The sequence below is a fragment of the Eublepharis macularius genome, chromosome 5, assembly GCF_028583425.1.
Source record: "Eublepharis macularius isolate TG4126 chromosome 5, MPM_Emac_v1.0, whole genome shotgun sequence".
Taxonomy (NCBI): Eukaryota; Metazoa; Chordata; class Lepidosauria; order Squamata; family Eublepharidae; genus Eublepharis; species Eublepharis macularius.
The window spans coordinates 76025147-76038716 of record NC_072794.1 but is presented as its reverse complement, the minus strand read 5'-3'; the positions used below and the strand labels follow the sequence as shown (position 1 = coordinate 76038716).

The window sequence follows — 13570 nt, the reverse complement described above, 5'->3', positions numbered from 1 at the left end:
TCGGTATTTGGGTCATGGGGCAATCGAACTGGGGACCTGGCTCCCAACCCTCGATGGGGTACAACTGAAACCTTTGTCGACGGTGAGGAGCCTGGGTGTGACCTTGGATGCCACACTTTCAATGGAGGCCCAGGTCGTGACCATTGTCAGGTCTGACTTTTTTCATCTTCGACAGGCCAGGTAAATGATGCCCTATCTTTCACCCCAGGAACTGGCTACAGTAATCCATGCAACGGTTACCACCAGGCTAGATCACTGCAACTCACTCTACACTGTGGTTGCCCTTGGGCCTGACCCGGAAGTTACAGCTGGTCCAGAACGCAGCAGCATGAGTCCTTACTGGAATGCCAATCCGAGCGCACATTCATCTTGTGCTGCGCTGGCTCCCAGTGGAGTTCCGGATCCAGTTCAAGGTGTTAACTTTGATGTTTAAAGCCCTTCACGGATTGGAACCTGCATACCTGCGGGACTGCCTCTTCCATTATGTCCCCTGCAGGGCATTGTGCTCTGCAGACAAGCAACTTCTGGTGGTCCCTGGCCCAAGGGACATCCGTCTGGCCAGGACAGCATGCTCCCCCCCCCACCAGCCAGGTGAGTAGTGGTGCGGGATGGAGGCTGGGAGTGAAAGATCCTCCACCCCCACTAGGGACTAGAAGCCCTAGTCTGAGGAAAAGGGGCAGTGAGAGGGCAAGGAGGAAATGGGAACCAGAGTTAGTGAGAGGGAGGAAGGATAAGTATGGTGTGAAAGGTAAAAGATGGGAAGAGGAATTGGCAGTGGGAGGAATGGGTAGAGATAGGTGGCTGGGAGGTGTCAGAAGCAAGAGGACAATGGAGGAATGAATGATGGAATTTCCCGGTGAGTTTATCATGGGTCCCCCCCCTTGTCATCAAAATATATAATTCTCATCCTGGCCCCGTCTGTGGATACCGAAACATAGAGATTGGAAGCATAAACAGATAAGATCTTTCTACAATCTTGAGAAAAGCCCTCAAGGATAAACATACAGATCTTTCTACAATCTTGAGAAAAGCCCTCAATTTGCTGAAAAATCTGAAATAATGAAAAAAAACTTGGGGAGGGGTTTAAAAAGTATTCTCAAAGCTCACTGCAAGGGCGGTGAGCTTATTTATGCTCGCCTGCGGATACTTATGGATCCAATTGGTTTCCAGAATGCTCTGCAGGATCCGATGCTCCCTGGCGGATCATTGGATGAGCTGGTGGAAGATTGGCAAGTCCGTCTTTCTGAAGCCATTGATGAAATCGCGCCCCCCCCCCATCGCCCTATCCGCCCCCTTACCAAACTAGCTTCCTGGTATACAGAGGAGCTACGTTGGAAGAAGCAGGAGCTGAGATGGCTAGAGCGAGTGTGGCGGTGAACTCGTGATGAAGAGGCAAGAGCATCTTATAGGACGTTTATGAAGGCCTATGAGATGGCAGTGAAGGCTACAAAGAAAGAGTTTTATGCAACCTCCATTGCATCAGGGAGGGCGGTCTAGAAATGTGATTAAATAAATAAAATAAATTTACAGGCTTTTTTTTTTTGCCTTTGAGGGAGGACTTATTGGGTCAGGCAGCCAGGCCTGTTGCTACACACAATTGCATCACATACCCCAGTCTGGCTCCTTACTACTGTTCAACAGCAGCCACCCCACCAAAGCCAGTGTGGTGTGGTTGTTACAGTTTCAGACAAGGATTCTGGAGACATTAGAATCACTACTCTCAGTCTAACCTACCTCTTAAGGTTGTTGTGGGGGGAAAATGGGGGAGAGGAGCATAATATAAGCTGCTTTGGATCCACGTTGTAGAGAAAAGCAGGGAAGATAAAAGATAGGCTGGTTGATGGGTGGAAAGGAGAAAAGAAAGCAGGGAAATGTGAGAATATGGGGCTGCCAGGAGGAAGGAAAGAGGAAATAGTGTGGGGAGGGGGATACAGGGAAAGTGAAGTGCTCTCTGCAAGACCTTGCCAGTTTCCCGCTGCACAGTTGGGCCTGGGCCTAGTGACCAGCTCCGCACAGCTGGCTGCCTCCATACAACTTGGTCAGATTTTTCCTGGGGAGGGGTTTCCATGAGTAGGGAAGGAGAAAAAGCTGAAGATAGGGGGGCTGATAAAGGTAGGTTGGCAGGTAAGTGGGAAGGAGAGAAAGAAGAAGGAAAAGGGAGAGTATATGAGTGCTTTCAGGGAAAAGAAAAAGGAAATAGTCCAAGAGTGGGAAAAGAGATGCCTTCTGCAATTCCTTCGGGATTACCCACTTATATTCATAAATCTAAGGGCAAAAGGCATGAAAGAAAATCCATGTACACAGTAGCAACATATCTACACGCACGCGTGCGCACACACAATTTCATGTACATTGTTAATGTGTAGGCCTATTGTTCTAACATGGCTTTTGCCCTTAGAATTATGAATTTTGCATGAATAAAAGCTGCTCACCAAAGCCACATTGATACTGATTCCAGGACTCTTTCCTATGTAATAATCTAACTACTCTTTGATTGCTGTGCTCAAAAATGCTCATAAGCTACCTATCTTCTTTGTACATTTTCTCTCTTATATTTTGTACAAGTAAAGAGAAGTGCTGGCATTTTCAGCACACTTACTCTCCCCCCTTTTAGAAGGTTTTTATCTGAAAGAATGAATGTATTCTAAAAGAACATCTAGTAAAGTACTCTGGACATGATACTTTAAAAAAAAGCTGATGGATTTCATTTTCCCCCCCAATTTAGAACAGATGTATCATTGGAAGGCAACTCTACAAATTCACTAAAGAACAATTTCACAGTTACTCATTGTATTGCCATAAAACACCCAAAATATGCATGCCAGATTCCTTCAATGAAACTCAACCATACTTATGTTATGTGGCTCAAGATCTCACAGGGGATGGCATTGCTCCGGTCTCCATTAATGTCGGTTGTGCCATTAGATATTGGTAAGTTTCATTCCACTGGATACAGCAGAGAGTCACCCATCTTTATTAGTCTGGTTCTTTGTAATGTAGCAGCACTAAACTTTAGGCAAAAGAAACGAGATATTCTGGTGTGTATCATACAGTGGCTGAATCCACACACCCTCAGAGCGTCCCGGTGTTGCGCTAAATGTTTGCTAAACATCCGGAAGTATAGTGTCTTTCTAGCGTGATTCAGAAATCGCGCTAGAAAGACACTATACTTCCGGATGTTTAGCAAACATTTAGCGCAACGGCGGGACACTCCGAGGGTGTGTGGATTCAGCCTGTGTTTCAACTTGCAAGTTCTCTGCAATGCTGTGGTAATCCAGCAGAGATAGACTGTTTTCAGTTTAAGATAGTTTGCTACAGTCTTTTGCAGTACTTAAGAATGTGCTAGGTGTCAAATTAATCTGGGCATGTATTTGTTTTTCTTTATGCATTCTATGTTTTTAATAGATGTATTTTATATATATTTATATAGTTTCAATTATATATATATATAATGTAAGCACAGAAGTGTCCTTAGTTGTGATGTTCTAACAATATGTAGTAGTGTAGGTTCTTGGTATATTCAGATATTAGACTGGAACGTAGGGCCAAACTAGATGTTCTCTTTTTTAGTGCATTTCCTAACCTAAAACAACCCTGGGGTGTATATTTGCCACATTAGGGCTCTAACAGGGAAAATATCTCTCCCTGGGGGCTGGTTTGGCTCATAGTGCAGGTGTAAAGCTGATATCCCTTCTCTACAGTCCCAGTCTGAATCAGGTTCTGCATGCTTGGAAATTAGGTGCCATGAGACTGAATGGAATAAGAATTGGTTTGGGAGAATTTGACTCAACTCAACTCATAAAACACCTGCCTTGTCCCTTATACTAAAAAAAACCCTTATGAATAGGGCATATCTATGTTAGGGGTTTGCTTTACAAAATTCCAGAGCTGGAGATATATATTGAAATGGCAGTTTCTGGTTATTACCTTGATTTTCCAGAATGGTAACATAAATCCAAGATGCTTGGGAATTACGAACCCCCTTCCTCTAAATAATCCATGTTTTTTAACGTTTGGGAGCTTAACAGCAATGGACCATATCTTTATGTTTTCTTTGATTCTACTGATTTCCTATGCAATGGCATTTCTTCATTCCAGTCTGACCCTTGCTGGGGAGGAGTAGAGAGCATTCCCAGCCAATAACCTTTGGAGGTAAACTGCAGAGAGCTACAGTTCTCCTTCACTCCCTCATTTGTGAGGGCAGATCACCTTATTCAGGGGCTCAAGGGGTCCAATTTGCTTGAAGCCTGAGTGGTTTTAGAAGACAGGCAGCACTAGATTCTGTGGAGTTTTGGTGTTATTTGGTTGAAAAGCAGCCATTTCATCCTCCCTTGTCCCTGGAAAAAGTAATCCATTATGGAAAAGTGTAATTATCTGCAATTACAATGGTTTGGAGGCACCTTGTTCATAGGCTTGTAATATTAGACATCTTGGTCCAATTTGCTTGAAATTGGGAGGTTCTTTAGTGGATGTGTATCACTAGCTCCATTGCTATTTTGATGTCATTTGGTTGAAAAACAGTTACTCCACCCCCCCTGAAAAAGTCCCCCATAGGAAATAATGGCAAACTAGCAGGATGGGTTTTCCCCCCCAAAGGAAGCCTTTGGGAAAGGATACAAACAGCAGACTACAACAAGGAAGGATGGCAAATGCAGAGTTATCAGTAGAAAGGTAAAAAAAAAATTAATTGCCAGTCAGTCACTTTAAGAGTAGGAAAATGGAATTGAATGCAGAGAGTTTTTTTTTTTTAAACTACCTGTGTCTGGCTGAAACTCTTCTGATAGGCTGCCACTTGACCACCATTTTAGGAAACAGTAGAGAGAAGTGCGGCTGCACAGAGAGTCACCTACTTTGGGGTGGGGAAGGTGTTTGTAAAATTGAACCTCTTTGTTCAATCTGCTTGAAACTTAGATTAGCAAGCAGACTGTGTTCTGTGCAAATTTGGTGCCATTATCTTTATATGAAGGGGGGAAAGTCAGTAGAAAATCCCCCTTTTCTACTGCCATTATCTTTATAAAAAGATGCCGCAAACCCTCAAATATATTCCCCATTGAAAATAATGGTCCCAGTCCCTGGCACCTGAAAAACCATATGAATTTGAATCCCAAACTGGTAATGTCTTACCTGGAATTAAGCAATCATGGTACATATCCTCACTCCTCCCCAAGCCCAGATCTAAAATTATAATGAAAAATTTCTCTATGTGCATTCCTAATCTTTATTCCATAGCCTCCTTTAGGGATGATTCACATAACCATTTCTGAGATGAAAGTTATTTTTATTCTTCTCACCCTGGGCCATTCTTACGTTATACTGATTGTTACTGGTAGCAAGAATAGCATAGTTCTCTTAATACAGAGAAAGTATTTTGTATAAAGAAGCTTCTCTTATATATTTCAGGTGTTCAGTAAAATAATCCTTTTGCATATAGCTTTTGTTGGTATAGGGCTGTGTCATCCACTGTTGAGCTCATTCATTAAAACCAGTGGCTGACTGGTGTTGGAGGGGAACATGTTAATTCTCACCCTTTCCTAAAAATACTAAGAGGTACCAGAAGATGTAGGTGATGCCACAATAAGTATTGGATGACCACTCTTGCTGATATCGATTTCCTGTACCCAAGCTGGGAGCAGCTACCTAGTCTGCAATCATTTGCCAGCCCCTCTTAAGATAAGAATAAGAAATCCTGTCCTTAATAACCTGGCAGTGTAGCTGATTGTTCTAATTAGCAAACCACCTTACCTGCTCATCTGACATAAAAAATGGCACATTTTAAAATGTGAAAAATGTCAGTCTTATTTTAAAAAAAGGGTTGGTAGTCCAGCTCTTAAACCAAAATTAGGTTACAGATAGGGAGCATGGACTGTGGCCTGGGTGGCCCAGGCTAGCTCAATCTCATCAGCTCTTGGAAGCTAAATTGGATTAGTACTTGGATGAGAGGCCACTAGGGCTGCTAGGCAAAGGCAGACAATTTCAAAACATTTCTATTCATTTCTTGCCTTGAAAATCCTATGAGGTTGCCATAATACAGCTAGTATCAAACATATACAACTAAGTCCTACTGGTCAAGTTCGAAAGTTCGTGAGTCGATGAGGAAAATATTGTGCAATATACTTGAAGAAATATTTTCCTCCAAATATTTCCTCATACTAGCTGTATTATTGTTCTATATGGGTCTGCTTTTGTCATACACTATGTTGAGCACCTTGTACTTTAAAGGTTTTTAAACACAAAAATTTATTTAGAAGCTGATAGAACCTTGTAGTTCTTATACACTGGTATTTTCCTTGTTGTGTTGGCAGACCCCAGGGTCTGGCAAAATTGTCTCATCAGGGTGGCCTGTGGGGGATTGCCTGGTCAGTGAGGATCTTGGTGAGAAATCCTACCATGGAGAAGAAGCATAGGAGCACCTTGGCTACCCCTGCCGTTTGCATGGTGTGGAGGGGTATGTCTTCCATGTTGCATAGCTGACCACCACCAAGATGATTCAGAACACCATGGGCATGTGGGGTAGGGGTCCAATGAAGTCCATGGTGATTCATTGGAAGGGGGTCACCACCAGTAGGAGAGGGGGAAGGGGGCACGTGGTGTCCATTGGCCTGAGGCTCTTTGGCAAAGAGGGAAGGCAATGCACTGTGATGTCAGCCACCACCGAGGGCCAGAAGAAGCACTCCAAGACCTTGGCCAGGGTCTTGGCATTCCCCTGGTGGCCTGCCCATGTGTGCTCATGTGCGAAGCATAGAACTTCATCCTGGTATGCCAGAGGATCCAAGAGTTGTTGGACCTCCCCACCCCTCACAGGGCCTTCGCTGTCAGAACCACAATCCCCCAGTCTGCTCTACCCTTGGGAGCTGGTTGGCCTGCCGGGCATCTAGGGTTTGCCCTTCATTCACCGTGGCTGAATTGCACAGGGGTTGTAGCTAGCTGTTGATTTCTTGTGCCTGGCAGAACGTGTGGTTGACTGCCCATGCTTCCTCTGGTTGGTCTCTTGCTGGTCCTGGTTGAGCTCTCTCTGCATTCTCTGAATTCTCTGCAACCCCTGCAGAGTTCTGGGAAGCCGGGGATGTCTCTCCCTAGCAGGACTAGGCAAGACAGCTCAGGGACACTTGCCACCTCCAGAGCGTGAGAGGTTCCCCCATAGTCCAACATGGTTTGCTCCACGAATGAATGAACGAACAAACAAACACACAAGATCCAGCAGAGTTAAGTACTTTTAAGACTCACTGAGTTAAAGGGATATGTAAATGCACTTTCAAAGAGAATAATAGGGATAATCCCTTAACTTTAGTCATTACAAACTGTAACTATACTCATTTTGCATATTGATTTTTGTCAGTTGTGCATAAATATGGGGAAACAGGTAGGGGATAATCTGGCCAAAATTAAGCATTTTTTTAAAAAGTTCCACTTAAGTAAATGGGTCTTCAAATATTTAACTGTGCTCGATAATACTCACGATGTGTTAAACATATAGTATTATAGTATTTCAGCTGTTATATCCAGACATCTTTGTGTGTGGCTGAAATGCCAAAAATACAAAGTCAATATAGTAAACTTTCCAGATTTACAGAAAAATCCCCATCAAAAGATACTTCCCACTCCGTACTCTAGCACCAGCTTTATTCTAGTCTCCAATGCTCAACATAAACAGAAATATTAGGCTATGTCTCCAAAGATACTGAGTTCTTGGACAGCTTTAAAAATTACTTCTCAACTGTTTTGTTAGCATGACACTAATAAATTAGAATTTTAACATTTTAAAGGTGAGACTGCTTTACCCGTGCTATTTAATTTATCGGATGAAAAATTCATTTACTGTTATTTTCATACTTCCAAGCTGCATAAGTAATTGCTTATAAATATTTAACCATTTTATGAACTACTTACTATAATAAAAGAACATTTCAGTAGAACATTTTTCGTAATTTATATTATTTATAAATAAATTGAAACTGTTTATAATGAGTCCTTCATATAGTTGTAGATTAATGCTTTTGAAAGATGATGGAGTTACAGGAATACTGAAATCCTGATTCTCTTAAATTACATCTTCAGTATTGGATGGGATTCAAATAGTGTCATGCACAGACATTGAGTACATCGAGTCACATGGGAGGAGCTGCTAACTGTCCTTTCTGACTGTAACCCTTTGCATCATTTTGAATCATTCTTAGGATGGTCCTTAACTTTTCAGGAGTGTGTAGTGAAGAGCCAAAGGGGGAAGAGGAGTTTAGGAAAGCCGTAGTGAACATGTAGAATATAAGGTTGTCAGGTTCCCTTACCCTCCCATCGGCGGGGGAGGGGAGGACACCAGCACTTACTTTTTAGGAAGTTGCGTGTGTGCTCCTGGCCCAATGACGTTACTTCTGGGAGTGCCACCATTGCACCAGCTGCAAGAGTGCTCCCACACTTTGCACCTGGCTGATTCTTAAAGAATCAGCCTGTTTGGCACCCAGAAACCCCTGTGAAGGGCACGAGCACGCCCACCCAAATCAGCTCAGCATGAAGCACTGGAGCACTCCTGCAGGTGGCACGATGACATCACTTCTGGAAGTGATGTTGTTGCACTGTGCTGGGAGTGCATCCTGGGAGGTTCATTCCCACGCCTCCCCCCACTGGCCAGGTGAGTGGTGGCAGGGGAGGTGGAGGCTGGGAGTGGGGGATCCCCCAACCCCACTGAGGGATCAGCAACCCTAGTAGAACATCTCATGCAACTCTTTGAATCTTGTCAGAGGTTTAAATTATGTGCTCTTTAATTAGTGTCTTATATAAAAAGAACAGTTTGGTGCTGAGTGTTATGTAAAAGATTAGTGTTAACTGGAGCTGAGTTGTATTTGAACTTTCAAATCATAGCAACGGTACACATGGCAACAGAAGAAGACATTTATCAGACCCTGTAGGCCACAATTAAAACTAAGGTGTTCTCCCTTGCTTTTTTAAAACAGCAAGCAGAACTATAATAAGCCGAACTTCTGTGCTAACACAAGAATTGTATCTAAAACCAATGCCATATCATGAAGGCTCCAGGTCAATATCTAACTTTCTTGTCTTGGTCTTTAATTTAGTTGTTATTGACCTTCCTCACTGTTCTTTGTGTTGTGTGCTTGTGTGGCCGTATTCATTGAATTATTTCAATATTATTTTAAATGTTTTAAATTTAAATTGTTTTAAAATGTTGTTTTAAATTGTTTGTTAGTGTTTTAATGTTTGCTGCTTTGGGGACCCTGTTTTGGGTGGAAAGACAGCATACAAATGTTTTAAATAAATAAATAAATAAAATAAAAATAAATGTAAGAACCCATGTGACAAAACCATTGCTTGTGCTAGTCTCTTGCACATACAGTTTTGTAGCATGAATAGAGATCTCAGGTCCCCCAGTGGGGGCAGGGGATTCCTTGCTCCCACCCTTTTCCTTCTGCCACCATTCACCTGGCCAATGGAGGGGAAAGGCGGGGGAATAGGCCCTCTGGGCGTACTCCTGGGGTGGCATGATGACATTACTCCTGGGAGTGACATCATTGCATCTCCCTGGAAGACAACAAGGAAGGTGAGTGCCACCCTCTCTGCTGGGAGGGTAAGGGGAGCTATCAACCTTAAGCATAAGGTAGTGTATATTTGAATATTAGAAATGTGAAAGACTGTATGAAATTGTCCTTGAATGCTGTAGATTTTTGCACAGTTTCCTTGTTTTACCTTGTTCTCCTGACGAAGATATCTGATCTGCCTGCAGGTTTCTCAGAATCATGACCATTAACTATATCAATTAAGTTTATCAGAGATGAAATAGGATAGAACTTTAGGTCCTCATATTACCTTAGGAAACCCTGTTATTTCTTATCAAGGCTCTTGGGGAATTTTTCTTTTTTGGTAGGACTGATAAGAGCTTCAAGATATAGATGAGCTTTTCACTAAACAGAAAATAGTAAGTTCTAAATAGAACTGGCAAGTAATTATTGCCTGTAATTGTGGCCAAAACAATTATTTTAATCTACATTTTATGTGTTGTCTTTTGGGAGGGGAATGGAGAATGACATTGTGTGTTGAATTTAGAATGTCGGTGTCTCATAGAGTTGCCAGTCCCCTGGTGGGGGTAGGGGAATCCCTCTCTCCCAGCCTCTGTCCACCACCACCACTCACCTGGCTAGTGGAGGAAAAATGCCCTGGGGAATGAGCTCATGAGGCAAGAAACCTCCTGAGCCAGTGCACAGTGGTCATGCTCCCCACAGGTGTGATGACATCACTTCCAGGAATGACATCGTGCTCCCACCCTTCACAGGGGCTGCTGAGTGTGATGATGCCACTCCTGGAAGTGATGTTATTTCACCGCACTAGGAGCACTCGTGCACTTTGTGTGGTTGTGAGAGGTCTAAGAAGTTGACTGCCAGGTCTCCTACTCTCCCGCTGGGAGGGTGAGGGGACCTGGCAACCTAGTACCTCATAATAATTGAAATTGCAAAAAGACACACACTCCAACAGTGAGTGTATCCATACCAACACTCTGATGAGCTGACATGCTTGGATATGAAGGGAGGGCACAAAATAGGGCGGCAGCAAGTGCACAAACCAGTCCTCAGATGAATCGGATAAGGTACATTACTTCTGTGGCTTGGTCTACCCTTGATCCCAAATTAGAAACAAAGAATATACTTATAACTAGTAAATCAGATGGTAGCTCCATGTAGCTTTAACATATTGGCTCAAAAATTTGTAAACTATCTGAATCTTAAGCTTTATTAGTCTACCAGTGTGTAATCTGTTTCTTTCAGGTGAGTCAATTATCATTCTCCTTCACCCCACATTGTTGATAATATCGAGTTAGTTAAACATGGATCCAGAGGTCTGATTATAAATGCTTTATGTATAAAAATAGTATTGAATCATTTTAACCATGTATAAACTAAGATAATTTAGAAATGTTTGATGATAATTACAGCTCAGTGGATGGTATACTAAACAGGGATATTTGGATTCAGATTTTATAATTACTGACTGATTTTAGACATGCTGTGATCTCATACTATGATTTCCATTGTTAAGAGTTAGACATAATACAGAATTATATGGCAAGTAAGAACAAGAAAATGTTGTTATCATTCCCTGAGATTTAAAGATACATGATATTACACATACATTCTATTTAGTCACCCATTTTCTCTGTAATTTTAATCTCTAAAAACTCTGTTTTCACTGCCTTAATACTACAACCCTGACGTGAGGCCCCATTTCATGGCTACAGTCCGACATATTCTCATCCAAGCTTTCAACTGTTGAATGATGGTCTTTTTGCTGCCTTTGGAAACAGAACAAGCTGCCTTTACATCTTTTCCAGACCACAGCCACACTTCAGTAAAGCATTTAAGAATATATTGAAATTCTTCTCCTATATTGGGACATGAGGCAGTAGGGAAACACTTTGTAGTTTAAAGCCAAATAGGTTAAAAAGTGTGACCTAGTTACTATGTCATTTTAAGTGTTGTTTTTTGTACCTTTGTGTGGATGTGTATAAAATAAACAATGCAGAAAACCAAGATAATATAAATATATTAATCACAATAACTGCCATGTTTAAAATACAATGTTGGTTATAATTTTTTTATAGTAAAGCCTGAACCTCCATTACATATGACAATAGAAATTACAGATAAAGGACAATTAAAGATCTCTTGGTCTAACCCGACATCAAAATTGTATCCACTTCAATATGAAGTAAAATATTCTGCAAATGCAACTAAAAATGTCTATCAGGTGAATGTTTTCTTTCTCTTATGATATTTTTATTAAATGGAGTAATTTTAAGATGCATCTTAGGTTCTAATGGATAAATCCATATTTAACATCAAATGGTCTTCAACATTTAATTTATTCTGAAATTCTGAAAAAAAATCTGTAGTGCAATTTAATAGTTATGAACTTACTAGAATGTTTTTATTTTGTATTCTATAGTCTGTTTTTGACAACAAAGTGTACTTCCGTTAACTGAGGGGAGTGATTTTTTCTCAGTCCCCTTTGCCCCTATACTGTTCATGAGGGCCTCTTGGCCCCCAAGAACACAATTTCAGGCGGCTTAAATTGGCTGCAGTGATATGGGGGGAGATGGGGAATCCTGTTTTGCAAGCTGCACTTTGCCTGCAGATTTTTGATACAAGTCACTGTTATTATTTATTATTCTCACCATCCCATCCTTCTAAGGAGCTCAGAGCTGCATATAAGCACAATAAATAACTTTATGAAGTAGGTTAGATAAAGAGATAATAACTGCCCCAGGGTCATCAATGAGCTTCGTGGCTGGTCCAGGGCTGTTTCCACACTCCTTTAAAGGGATAGCCCACTCACTGAACACTGGTGGCTTCCCCCCAGAAATCCAGACATCTCCAATTGCAAAACGGTTGTGGACCGTTTGGTTTCTATTTTTTCAGTGCCTTTTCTGAGAATGTACTTTTCACGGACACAAAAAAGGCACCAAAAAAACAGAAGCGAAACGGCTTGCAAACGTTTTGCAAATAGAGATGTCACCAGCATCCCATAAGTAGGCCATCCCTTTAAGGGTGTATAGAAATGGCCCAGGTCCATTCACCCACTGCACAACATTGTCTTTTCATATTTTGACACAGCAATAATTCCATGGTACAATCTATTGAAAGTTGCATTGAAACCAATGGTATGGAACTGCCATTTCAGCATGAATTCATTGCTGTTCAAATGGCTCATACTGTAGTAGCTTTTAACCAAGAGATGATTTTTAAAGGTGAGATTCAGGAATAGAAAGTAGTAGCTTAGTTTATGTGTGACTGTATATCATTGGCATAAATCCCCTCCTGAAATCCATTCTCTAAATGCATTTTACAACCACACACAAATCAATTTGAATCCAAACAGTCTCTTGGGAGGGGGGGGAGTACTCATAGGGTTTCTTTTGTCCCTAATCAGCAATTTGGGGGAAGGTGCAATAACAACAACAACATTTGATTTATATACCTCCCTTCAGGACAACTTAATGCCCATTCAGAGCAGTTTACAAAGTATGCTATCATAATCCCCACAACAAAACACCCTGTGAGGTGGGTGGGGCTGAGAGAGCTCCAGAGAACTGTGACTAGCCCAAGGCCACCCAGCTGGCTTAAAGCAGACGAGTGGGGAATCAAACCCTGCTCTCCAGATTAGAGTCTCGCACTCTTAACCACTACACCAAACTGGCTTTCAAGAGGCTTCAGTTTGCAGGGGACCCAGAAAAGATTTATCTGTACATTTGGATCCAGGCGAAACTCTACTATTTCTAAATTAAGTGTTAAAAAAACAGAACAATGTTCTGACTAATGTTAATTTTAAATGTTTGTTAATTGTAAATTGGTCATTATTTATCTTTTTTTGTACTAAACAGTAAAATACAAGAATTAATATGTTGGTTTTTTAAATAATTTAAATAGGCAGTTGAAATCACCATGGAAACTTCATTGATCCTAAGCAATACCCTACTTGATTCTTCATATATAGTTCAAGTTCGGTGCAAGAGCCTTTATGGACCTGGTCTCTGGAGTGACTGGAGCTCACCTTTTAACATGAATCTACAAGG

The 13570-nt window shown here is 41.6% G+C and overlaps 1 protein-coding gene across 1 annotated transcript in view; it reads left to right on the top strand.

The window, feature by feature from the left end:
- LEPR (leptin receptor) overlaps window positions 1–13570 on the top strand; it is a 69697-nt gene that overhangs the window by 16220 nt on the left and 39907 nt on the right. The window contains exons 4-6 of the mRNA XM_054980546.1: window positions 2726–2931; window positions 11600–11745; window positions 13425–13569. Of these exons, the coding sequence (XP_054836521.1) occupies window positions 2726–2931; window positions 11600–11745; window positions 13425–13569 (497 nt within the window). The remainder of the gene's footprint in view (window positions 1–2725; window positions 2932–11599; window positions 11746–13424; window position 13570) is intronic.